Raw genomic sequence first — 13030 nt, forward strand, 5'->3', positions numbered from 1 at the left:
TAATGGAATATGAATAGTTAGGGTGTTATGGATAGCCACTTAAATAATAGATTTATAAAGTTGGCTATATTTGAATTATTAATTTAAACATCTTATAAGGAAAAAAAGTACTTGTAGATTGTTAGTCATAAAACAGGGATTTAGACTTTTTTAGGTTTTTTATATCAATTGTAACAAAATAGAGCAAAACATTATACATAATAATAAAAGAGGAAGTACAGGGTTGCGTGCTCCTCACATACCCTCACTTTTCTCTATTTTTTTAATCCTTCAGGGCGTTTTCATAATTACAAAAATTTTTATTATAATATTTTTGTGGGGCTCACTGCTCTTATGTGTCCAACTTTTTTCTTTCTAAATTTTTTAATAATTGTGGCTACTTTTATGTGTTGGCTGTCACAGAAATGACTGTAGGTAATAGTACACATTTATAAACATGAAGTACAACTCCATTAAAATAAACGGTCATCACTAATGCTCAGTTCTCGAGTTTTTTGTTGGAAGGAATGGAAAAGATTGTGAAGGATCTTAAAAATAGTTGTGTTCTTAAGTTTTATTTAAGAGAAGAAGAGAAAAGAAAGGAAAAGATTTAGAAGGAGAATACAATAGATTTTAGCCAAGAAACTTTCATCCCATTTTTGGGATGATTGGGAAGGATGGAAAATCCACCCCTTCTCTTCCATTCATCTCTCTTCTTCTTTTCTCCTTTCTTTAAAAATTGAACTCGAGACCTGAGCATAAGGGGGAGGGAGTTGGAGGGCTCATCTCCCTCCAATTATCTAATCAAATTACTCAACCTCATTTCAACTCTCCAACCTTTTTCAACCTTTTTTTAGTGGCAACCCAAATTCCTAACATTTTTAACACATTTTAATAATCTATCCTTAACATTCATAAACTTTACATAATTAACTTTTTTTTAATTTATATGTTTTATTAATAACAAAATATATTACGTAATATTAAAAAACACATTACATAATAATAAAAAAACATTACATAAATAAAAAAAGAAGTTTATACTATACTAAAAAAAAAGGTTGAAAAAAAAAACAAAACATAAAAACTTACAGCTAGCTAAAAAAGGCTTAAAAAAGAATTATAAAAAAATATAAAAAAAAAACAGCTAAAAGAATAAATAAATCTCATTTTGCTAAAAAAATCTCATTTTTAATTTATGGCCCAGCAAGTACTTTCTTTTTGAAATAAAATAATAAAAGCAGTTAAAAAAAAAATAAAAACACGTTCAGTCCATTTTACACTTTTGCTCCCTGGCACTTCAATTGTTACACTGGCAGTCCTTTAACGACTATATTTAGGTTTCAAGCTTTTACACTTTCAGCCCCCCTTCCCCAACCCTCCATCAACTCGCCGGGAGCTTCCATCTCGCCGAGCCATCTCGCTCGAGTGGTAGCCGAATCACTCCCATCTCGCTCAACCCTCTCTCGGCTCCCTCCCCCCTAAGTTTCTTTTCAACTTTTTTTTCCAAAACAGAAACTCTAAAATTTCAAAATCAAAGACTAAGAAATCAACGGAATAAGAGAGCTACATTTAAATGTTTTGGCTACAACACACAATTCTGAGAATACAAGTACTTTTGGCATCTTCTTTAACTACGTAAACCATTTTGTTTTGGAAAATAATTAATGTGTCTAATTTGCATGCTTAAAGATAGGTAAAAAAAAGAGATTAAGACATGTGTCAAGATCAAAGATAGAAATAATGAAAGAAAATTAGTGAAAAATATATGTCATATAATATTTTAATATACAGATTGGATTTATATTTGGGCATATAAATTAGGTACATATATCATATCCTTTTATTTTATATTAACTATTTTTATTTCTATTTTGATATTAATATTAATTTAAATTAATATATATTAAATTTGAAGTTGGATTATTTTAAAGGTGTGAATAATTTATGATTAGATCGAGTTATTACATAGTCCACTCAACAACTAGCTCCTTTCAATATAATTTCGACATTATTATTTGTGACATTATTTGGTTTTTAATTTGTCTAATCTATGAATCGAAAAGACAATCAGTTTAACGTCTAATACAGTTTTTGAAATATTGATGTATAGTTAATGACTTATTTAAAATAGTCTTTTACAAACAATTTTAATTTTTTATGTTGTACATTTTTGTTATTGTTATAATGAAACATTTTCATAATATATGTTTATTGTTATGTATGCATCAACGATCTTACACATATAACTAATTTTATATATTGTTATGTTTTTTGGGACAACGATGGAGTTACTATAACAATACAAGTTTTACCATTTTTTTGTTTTACCTTATCTACCTCTTCTCAACAACCAAAAACCCCATCATAATTCTTCTTCCACTTTCAACATATCATTTCAATTCCAATTCCAATTCAATTTCAGTCTCTCTAACCATAAAAATGACCCCAAAACAAAACCAACCAACATTAACATGGAAGCACATTCCGGGCCTTGAACTTAGCAGCAGCAGCAGTGGTGTTAATGGGTTCGCTTGCATATCGAAAAACAATAATATAGAATTCACACCGACAACAACACAGTTAATGAAACACCCACTTGCTGTGGTTGCTTTGGTCCCTAAAGAAGCCGCCCTTTTCGCCGCCGGTGCAGTTGCCGGTGCTGCTGCCAAGACTGTTACTGCCCCACTTGACCGGATTAAACTCATCATGCAGGTCTATTCTTTTCCGCCAACTATCTTTTTTTATATATTTAATTTTGGTAGGTAGTTTTTAATGATGTTGGCAATTATGTTAGGGAATATTCCAAAAAAATATGGACATAATTTGATGTTTTTTGTCCCACTTTTTGATGTTCTAGAATTAGCTGGCCTTGTGGAACTTTACATAGTGAAATTAATTTTTTGTCCCATTTTTTGGCTTGGTTTGAAACTGACTTGCAACACAAGTTTTTTTGACCCTAACCTTTTCTGTGCGCAAAAGTAACGATAACGACTAGATTGCTATCATTTTTTAGCAGTTTTTAAGGATTTTTGGCTACTTTTTGTGGTTTTTAAGAGTATTTTGCATTTTTGGAGGTTTATGTTTCCCATTCATTTGTACAAATATGACCTTAAAGTTTCATTGTTGGAGAAATCTTTAGAAGTTTGGAGTTGGTAACATTGATTACAACAACAACAGGACCCAATCCCTGCGCGGGGTATGGGGGAGGTGAGCTGTAGACAGTCTTACATCTACCCAGAGGTAGAGAGACTACTTCCATAAGGACCTCTGGCCAACAAGATGTAAAAGTCGGCAAGAGTGAGTGTTTAGATACCATATCTGTCAGTCGAGAAGATCATAAGAGAATATACCTGTCTGCTGAGTCCGGCTACCTTAAGGGTAGGGAGGAGTAGCAAATACGCGACCTGCCAATAACTTGGCACAAGTTCGACAATACATATACAAAAGAAACCATACTGAACATATTAAACAACATAAAGATGTAGAAACATCATAAACAAGACAAAATATACACATAAAACATAACTCCTAGTCCTAAGGCCTCCTAACTAACCTACTCCTAGTCCTCTCACATAATTCTCCAAACCACTAAACTCAACCTAGACACCTAGTCCTCTAGCTAAACTCTCATTGGTCATGTCCTCCGACAGACAAAGCATTTTTGGGGCATCAAACGCTAGAGTAACCTCCCCCCTCGGTTTAGGCCTATTGAGACTCAAGGCCAAAACCACTACAGAGGTCACAGAGAACCAAAGTCTAAGATAAAAGTCTATATAAAAAGTCTACAAAACCTATTCCTAGTCAGTTGGTAATATTGATTGGTATCTCATAATTTTTTTTGACCCGTAGCAGGAATAGAGAACACAAAAATTTTCAAAGAAATTTACACTACATGGATTGAGCAAATCCGTGGCCCGGCTATCCTACCTTCAATATAGTGTTGCCCTTGCTTATAAGCTTATCCATGACGTAAAGTTGAAAAAGAAGCTCATAAACCCATATATTAGCTTCAAATTTTGGTCTCATTAACCATAAGCCAAACTGATATAAGCCCAAATAAGATAAGCCAAACACTCCTGCACTTTATTTTGTCATATTTTTTCGTGTGGGTAATTTTCTAGCTTATAGGTTTATCATGAATATATTTGGAAAATAAGCTCATAAGCCCCCAAAAAATGGTTTATGGTAGATAAGTGGAACCCAAATAAGGTAAGACAAACACCGGGTTACCTCATCGCCTGGTCAAAAAGTCAAGCTGATTACTTAAATGAGACAAAAGGAAAAGTAGGTAGATTTTGTGTAACATCTACGCATACATGTATGTGTACGTATATGATATGTTCTCCATGTCACTAACTTGGCTTGCTAAATCGGTCATCATGTCAACTAATGATTAAAATGGGACAATAATACTAACTTCTGGTGACCTGTCTAATGATCAATTTGGGGCAAATGGTTAAGTATGTATATATTCTGGGGATTTTGCCAAATATTTTAGATATTTTGCTATATTTTTTACTTTTTGGATTTTATTATTGTGTAATGGTAACATACCAACATTAGTCTTGGATAGATAATAGGTATACTAGTGTTCATGAGATTATTAGATAGATAGATATTAAGAAAATGGTGCTAACTACTCCAAAATGTACTAACTTGTAAGGTTTTGCTATTGTGTGTATCCAACTTCCGGACTATCTAATGTATGTAGCAGTTTTTTATTATTCACGTTTTAATGTATTTGACCTCTTCTAACTTGTAAACTTGTAATGTGGCATTCCTTTTGATAATATGCAACTTCTATCGACGATATATCAACAAAAGTGCTAGTTACCTAATGATGAGGTAATCGTACACACAGTAGGCAGTTTGGAAGTTCGATATACACTATAGCAAAATGTTACAAGTTGGAGTGTTGGACACATTTTGGTTCAGTTATCCCTTGAAAAGATGATGTTGCTACTTTTATAGGTTTTGAATATTTGTAGTCCCATTTTAATTTGGTGATATCATTTTAAAGCTAGTCTTTAACATGAAGACATGTTAAAATCCACTTATGTTTAAATTTATGGTCTAAATTCTATTGATTTTGCAGACTCATGGAGTAAGAGCAGGGCAAGAAAGTGTAAAGAAATCGATTGGATTCATAGAGGTATTTTATGCAAGTTCATATTACATAGTACAATATCTCTTGGGTTATTGTTGTATTATGTTTGTTAATTATCTTTATGTTTAGCTTATAGATACTGCCACTCAGCTACAGTTTACTCTGTGATTATCTCTCTACTTTGTATTTCATTTCTTACAAATTGTTATTATATGGTTTTACATACTTTGTTGTTGCTTTTGTTCACCACATAAATACATAATTATAATCCCTCCTATTGTTGATATTGTAATAGATTTCCAATTATAGACGTTTCGTATCAACTCCAAAGTAGCTGTTTGTTTTGTTATAAGATAAAAGTTATCATTCTCCAATTTTGCATCTTTACGAAGTGTTAATAGTAACAATTCGGCCAACAAGATCCCCGTATTATGATATTAGATAAGGATATTTTAGATCTTCGATTAATAGTCGTGTACGTTTATTATCTGGCATATTGTTCCTTCAGTCTCAAAAATGAAAGTAATATTTGAATTCAGACATATTTTATCGACCGTTTTTTACCCCAGTCAAGATATTATATATGACTTATTGACAGATTGGAGGAATTTGTGCAATACATCGATGCTATCTTTTCAAAATTGTATACACAACTTACCAGTGTCCCTTTTCAATTGCTTATCCATTTGTGCTGGATGCCAACCGTGACCAAAGAGCTTTAAGTGGCGACCTGGACCAAAAAAGGTGCCAATGGTGACCAACATAGCCTTGACCAAAGATGATGTCGGCTCTTCAAAGGGTGGGGTATTGTTATGATCCCACATCAACCTAGTATGGGATTGGTTGATGGTTTATAAATCTAGGTGTCCCTTCCATCTTTGAGCTAGCTTTTTGGAGTGAGTTATGCACCTAGTTTATGGCTTTTTTTTAGAACAGCAATCTACCTATTCCTACTCTTAAACTACATGAATGCCTAGGATGCAACCCCGGACTTCCAAAAGACTACCCAATAATCCACACCCACAAATGTAGAGCGTGATACTTGATCCCAGGTGGATCCTCCGAAGATCAAATACCTTACCAGTATGCCACCAACCCATTGGCACCTAGCTTATGGCTTGATGCGAGCCTATTATTGTATGGGTTTGTATCATGTTGATATTTGAAAGTTGTTGCAGGCAGTTATTTCTGTTGGACAGCAAGAAGGTGTAAAAGGGTACTGGAAGGGTAACCTTGCTCAGGTGTGTTACCCCGTTTGTTTCATACTTGGGATTATTTCATTGATTTGTTTTCAAAGTTTGGGTATTTTAGTTTTCATATGATGAAAGTGGTATTACTGTTTGGTTGCAGGTGATACGTATTCTTCCCTATAGTGCGGTCCAACTATTTGCTTACGAGTACTACAAGGTATGTGAAAGCTTGTTTGATTAAATTGTAATTGTTTTGTCTCTTTTTCTGTTGTAAGGGATATTTGGTTTATGTTTTCAAACTGATTTTCTGGTCATCGCTACTTGAAGTTGCTATCAAGTTTCAATAATAACTCATACACGTTGATTACCTTAAGGTACAATCAGTTACCCATGTATTCTTTGGTTATTTCATCAATTAAATCTTATTAGACAGAAACATTCAAAGATCTGATTATTGCAATGTCAAACAGCATTGTGACTAAAGTTGATTGTACAGTACCAGGCAATACAAATTACTAATCTACTTTCTTAGACCATATAGTCTTTTTACATCCAGCTGGATTTTATATAATATAATGAAAATGCAAATATAATTGTGGGTCCCATTTACTTTATACAGAAGAAATGAACACGGAATCTTAAAAATGGATAAGATGGTATGCACAAGCGGGCATCTTAAGTTTTATGTTAACTCCGCAGAAAATTTTTAGGGGGAAGGATGGCGAACTTTCTGTTATTGGGAGACTAGCTGCAGGTGCTTCTGCTGGCATGACTTCAACGTTTGTAAGTTTACCTTCAAAATTTGAATTGTTCATTGTTCTGCTATGTCTGATGATCTCAATCCCCCGTCTTTTATATTGCAATGGTTTCCTTTTCGGGTATGTACTTCTGCTCCATGAAAGTTTGACATATAGTTGAAAGTGTTTTGACTATATGTCATATATCTAAAAAACTAGAGAGTATTCAGTATTGTGTGTGTGTGTGTGTGTCTTTTGTATGTCATATCAATATTTTGTTTTCTGGTAACTCATACAATAATATTAAGAGTGTTTTCAGGTAACGTATCCATTGGATGTCCTCAGATTACGTATGGCGGTTGATCCTGGGTATCAAACTATGACAAATGTGAGAATGCTGCTACTATTAGTGACAGTTTTGACTTTTGACTTATTTGGGCTACAGGTCAAACTGGCAATTAAGCTGCACAAAGTCTATTTTAATGAATTCAACTACCTATATTGTTGTTATAGGGATAAGTATTTTGGAATGTAACAAACTTTGAACGAATGTCTATAGTAGGAAATAACTAAAGTTGTGTGTGTTGTATGTAAACAACTCCAAAATAATGTTTATTGTATGTAAGAAAATGTATTCAACCAATTAAAATAAGACAAGTGGCACCTCTATATGGTTGCCACGTATGTTTTCTTGCATATAATAAACATTTTTTAAAGTTGTTTACATACAATACACACAACTTTAGTTATTTCCTACTATAGACATTCGTCCAAAGTTTGTTACATTCCAGGATACTTATCCCATTGTTATATTCTAAAGTTTGTATTGCTATCATAGTCTTAAATATAGCATTAGTTATTTATCGTATTTCTAGATGGTCAAAAAAATGTTTGTTGATCAACCTGACTGGGCCGGCTTGTTTTGACTGTAGTAAAATATGACCCATTACCCAACCTGCGCCCCCCTGTCAACCCATATTGCCATCTCTATGTCTGTTGTCTGCTTAAGTTAAATGTTTGTTTCTAAAGTTGGGTGATGCTCCACTTTCAGGTTATAGTAACTATGCTAAAAGAGGAAGGAGTGGGATCTTTCTATAGGGGACTTGTACCTTCTCTCATTAGTATAGCTCCCTACGTTGCAGTCAACTTTTGCGTTTTTGACTTGTGAGCTTACTATTACATTACGAGGGATAAGTTACATTTTTGCTTCCACATTAAAGATTTTAACCTCTCAAGCCAAATGTTCTCTTTTCAAAATTGAAATCAAAATTGAAAAACAACAGTTTTTCAAGGTGTTGTATGGCAATGCTTTTGTTTCATAGTAGTGCATTTATATACAAAACAACATTTGACAAGCACCCCTGTTTTCGGAAAATCAGAATCCATTGAAATATTTAGTTATTGAGTGTTACATATTATGAACTTGATTTTGATGCTCACATGAAAAATAAAAAGATAGGTATATTAAAATCCCCTTGATTGGTCAATATCTGTATGGTCTAATTTTCAACCCATTGAAACTAAATCTTTGGTTTTTGTTTTAGTTTTTAGACAAGAGGCACCTTACCGATCACAACTTTGCTTATAGAAGTTAAATGTTACTGATGTTATCTTGCCATATTTGGAGCCTAATATTTGACTTGTTTGATCAATATCAGGGTGAAGAAGTCTTTGCCTGAAAAGTTCCGAAACAAAACTGAAGCTTCCTTACTCACAGCGTTTTTGGCAGCTGGTGTTGCCACACTTACCTGCTATCCCTTAGACACTATAAGGAGGCAAATGCAAATGAGGGGTACACCTTACAGGACGGTTTTGGATGCATTTCCTGGTAATTCCATATGGTTTTGTCGTTTAGGCTCTGCTCTCTTAAGCCAGAGTTATTTATGGTCGTTACTCGTTAGTCATTATATTGACTAGCCTGGGCCAAACTAGGCTAACACTTGGCTTGAGTAGTCATGTAAGGTCACTTTGTTTAGATTGGACTTGCCAAGATTTATAAGGAGCCGGTTGAAGGCCTTCCATGAGCTGGCTCATCTGGTCATCACTAGCTTTAATCTACAAAAAGAAAAAGAAGCTAAAATATAGTGTTTGGCTAAAAAAACAGTCTAAATTTGGATCTTGTGCATCAAGTTTCTGTTACTGCCCCAACCAGATTATTATTTTGGTATCTTTTATTAGTATATTTACAAAATTATTATAAGGAGTATTGATATGGTCTTATTAGGTAAGTATTGAATTATGAATAAACTGCAAGATACTTGTACTATAAGTCTATAAGAATTAGTACTACGTAGTTTTAGTATAAAGAGGGATAGGGATTTAGGGTTGTAATTAAATTATGGATGAGTTGAATGAGGTCTTTAGACTTTTAGAAGATCCTTTGCTTCTCGAATTGCAAGAACCCTTTTATTGTTTTGTTTGTTCATCGTGTTTGTTGATACAAATCCACTTAGGTTCGTATCCATAATCCATTTGTTATCTTTAAACTTCCAAAAAGATGAAATGCAAGCTTTTTGACTAGAGAAAATGAATAAGGGATAAATTTCCTGGAATGTAACAAACTTTGTACGAATGTCTATAGTAGGAAATAACTAAAGTTTTGTGTATTGTATGTAAACAACTTAAAAAAATGTTTATTGTATGTAAGAAAACATACGTGGCAACCATATAGAGGTGCCACTTGTCTGATTTTAATTGGTTGAATACATTTTCTTACATACAATAAACATTATTTTCGAGTTGTTTACATACAATACACACAACTTTAGTTATTTCCTACTATAGACATTCGTTCAAAGTTTGTTACATTACAAGATACTTATCCCAATGAATAACTACCATGTTTAAGTATGTAAAAAAGTACTATTACCAAAACATCTAGGAGTAAAGATGAACCATAGTTTTGGTTATGCATCCAAGCTATGTGCTTATTTTTTTTATGCTTCTCTTATTATATATATATATATATATATAATTTGGATGCCAAAAATTGAACAATATTTTTTGTTGAGCTTCTATATATTTGAAACAATATATTTCAGATTCAGATGCACTGTGCATTTATGGGTTTTGTTCATCCAAGATTCATTGTTGACTTGTGCATCTATATCTGGGAGATGATAAACCATATTAAGATATGTAATTTTTAATCTGGAAAGTATTATTTCTGATTCAAAAAATCCAAAGTGGAATTCTTTTATTAACAGATGGAATTTTAAATGTTGTAACCATTTTGTTTCTTCCATTTCAAAGAACACCATTGGCCATCTGATTGGATCCTCTTGTGCAGGTATTATTGCTCGGGATGGTGTCTCTGGCTTATACAGGGGGTTTGTGCCAAATGCATTGAAAACTCTACCAAACAGCAGGTGTAATTAATATTTTTATCTTTCCCATTCTTCACCCTTCTCCCTTAAAATATGGATTAAGTTGACCCAATATTTTGCATAGTCGCATGACACATCCGCAGGTTGGGTGGGTCGGGTAGCGTGTCAAAATGAATGGTTTTGTGATGCAGGTCGGTATTGGTTGAGCTGGCAATCCTTTTATCCATGGACTTGACCTCTTGCTTTGTTTTGTTCTTGCAGCATCAGGCTTACTACCTTTGACGCTATGAAGCGTTTGATCGCCGCAAGCGAGAAGGAGTTTCAGAGAATCTTGGAAGAAAACAGTAATGAACAAAAGCTAGCTTCAAGTAGTTCCACTAGTTAGCTTATTTTTTACCTTAGCATAAATCTTTGGCTGTTTTATCGATTCTACACGTCTTTTCTGGGGATATTGTAATGTGTAACTATGGCTCCAAAAATCAGCTTTGTCATATTTAACGCTTCATGATTGTTCACCAGTTTGTAATATAGTTTGATAGCTTTGATGTTGTTAAGCCTTCACATTAATCCAAACAAATGTTCATGAATAGGGAGAAGTTTATGTGTGTGTATGTAACTTGTGATCAACTACTATTGTATGAAAGAAACTTTAGTTGGGTTCATTGTATGTAAGTAATCTGTTAAAACTGAACGAATCGTGTAATAAATCAACGTGGCACCCCCAGGCATCTGATACATGGCCCAATGAGAGACCTCTACATCAGCTTGTTTACACGATTCATTGAGTTTAAACAATTTACTTACATACAATTAACCCGATTAAAGTTTCTTTCATACAATAGTAGCTGGTCACAAGTTACATACACACATAGATATTTTTCCCTTCATGAATATTAATAGAGTTGGCTCATTTCATATCTTTGTCTCGTGTCTGCTTCTAATTTAATTTTGATTTCGTATTTTCTGGCTGAGGGATAGCAAACATTATAAAGGTCGACTTATAGTTTACGGAAATAGGCCAAAAAATTAGACTTGTCTTGACATAAGCATACTTAACTTTATTGTGGCAAAAAATTAAACATAATTACTTCACAATTCTTGGATTGAAATAAATAGCTATTTCATTTTGTCACAAAGTAAAAAATCTATTATGAATACAACAATAAGACTCAATTCCTTCATGCAAGGTACGAGGAAGATGAAATGTAAACAAAATTTCTAGAGTATGAGGGAGGTGGGATGTAAACAGTTTTGCATTTGGGTAGAGATATTGCTTTCATACGGACCTCCAGTCAAATGAGCCAAAATTACGAGAGTGTAAAAAGTTTATGAAGATATGAAAACAAGAGAGTGTAAAAGAAATTATTTTGAATGTTAACATTAATTTTAAGAGATTAGTTTCCTGGAATGTAACTATCTTTGAAAGAATGTCTATAGTATGAAAAAACTAAAGTTATGTGTATTATATGTAAGCAAATCGAAAAAATGTTTATTGTATGTAAGAAAACATACGTGGCAACCATACACATGTGTCACTTGTCAGATTTTAATTGGTTGAAACGAAATTCTTACATACAATAAATATTATTTCGAATTGTTTACATACAATACACACAACTTTAGTTATTTCCTACTATAGACATTCGGTTAAAGTTTCTTACATTCCAGGAAACTAATCCCTAATTTTAAATAGTTTTACATGCATCAATGGTTAATCGGAAAACAAAAAGGAAGATATGTTTCAAGCCCCTTATTCCACAATTTATAAGAGCAAGTTACAGAAAGTGAGAGATAGTATCAAAAGGAAGATGACATACAATTTTTTGGGCCAATGCTCATTGTAATTCTCATCCGCCAACCTTATATTGGCTAGTGTTGGCTGCATATTCAACTAGGGTCTTGCCTAATATTTCCAAATTAGGGGAAGGGAGTTGGAGGGCTCATCTCCTTCATCTCCCTCCAATTATCCAATCAAATTACTCCACTTCATTTCAACCATCCAACCTTTTTTTCAACCTTTTTTAGTGGTGAAAGAACCCGACTCGATAAACCGAAAATACAAGATTTTTTTTTTCTTACCCCCACTGCGACTCAGTGGGGTTAGGACACCTCCCACTGCGACTCAGTGGGAAATCTCTGATCTGCGAGCGAAAAACCTCCCACTGCGACTCAGTGGGGTTAGGACACCTCCCACTGCGACTCAGTGGGAAATCTCTGATCTGCGAGCAAAAAACCTCCCACTGCGACTCAGTGGGGTTAGGACACCTCCCACTACGACTCAGTGGGAACTTTCTGACCTGCATCTGATGCAAAAACCAGCCATTTGACATACCAAACAACTCCAAACTATAATATTCATTTGCCCAACTTCCACAAACTAAATTTCAAATATTCCAACAACTATAAAGACACATTTCAAACACATTTACAACATCAACGAGTACACAATTCAAGATTTCCATCAAACGGGTCATTTACCCACTTTGACACTTTTTTGATCAAAATTATGAATTCACAACTATCCAAAAACTTTACAACTGGAACATTTACAGAAATTTACCCAAAAGCATGACCCTAAACTAAAATGTACCATGAGCCAAGAAATGAGGGACAACTAAGCTTCTATACCAAAAGATCGTCATTCGCCCGGGAATGACCTAATTACCTTCAAGACGTCCAAAATCGCTT

General features: G+C 33.8%; 1 protein-coding gene across 1 annotated transcript; it reads left to right on the top strand.

Moving 5' to 3' along the window:
- The first annotated feature begins 2302 nt into the window (after positions 1 to 2302).
- Positions 2303 to 11257, top strand: LOC122594277 (probable envelope ADP,ATP carrier protein, chloroplastic). The gene is made up of 10 exons (XM_043766750.1): positions 2303 to 2694; positions 5078 to 5134; positions 6268 to 6330; positions 6440 to 6496; positions 6979 to 7062; positions 7336 to 7404; positions 8068 to 8180; positions 8675 to 8844; positions 10306 to 10384; positions 10604 to 11257. The coding sequence occupies exons 1-10, from the start codon at positions 2422 to 2424 to the stop codon at positions 10725 to 10727; spliced, it is 1089 nt and encodes a 362-aa protein (XP_043622685.1). The 5' UTR covers positions 2303 to 2421; the 3' UTR covers positions 10728 to 11257.
- Positions 11258 to 13030: the final 1773 nt, after the last annotated feature.

Source organism: Erigeron canadensis, chromosome 3, assembly GCF_010389155.1.
Source record: "Erigeron canadensis isolate Cc75 chromosome 3, C_canadensis_v1, whole genome shotgun sequence".
NCBI lineage: Eukaryota > Viridiplantae > Streptophyta > Magnoliopsida > Asterales > Asteraceae > Erigeron > Erigeron canadensis.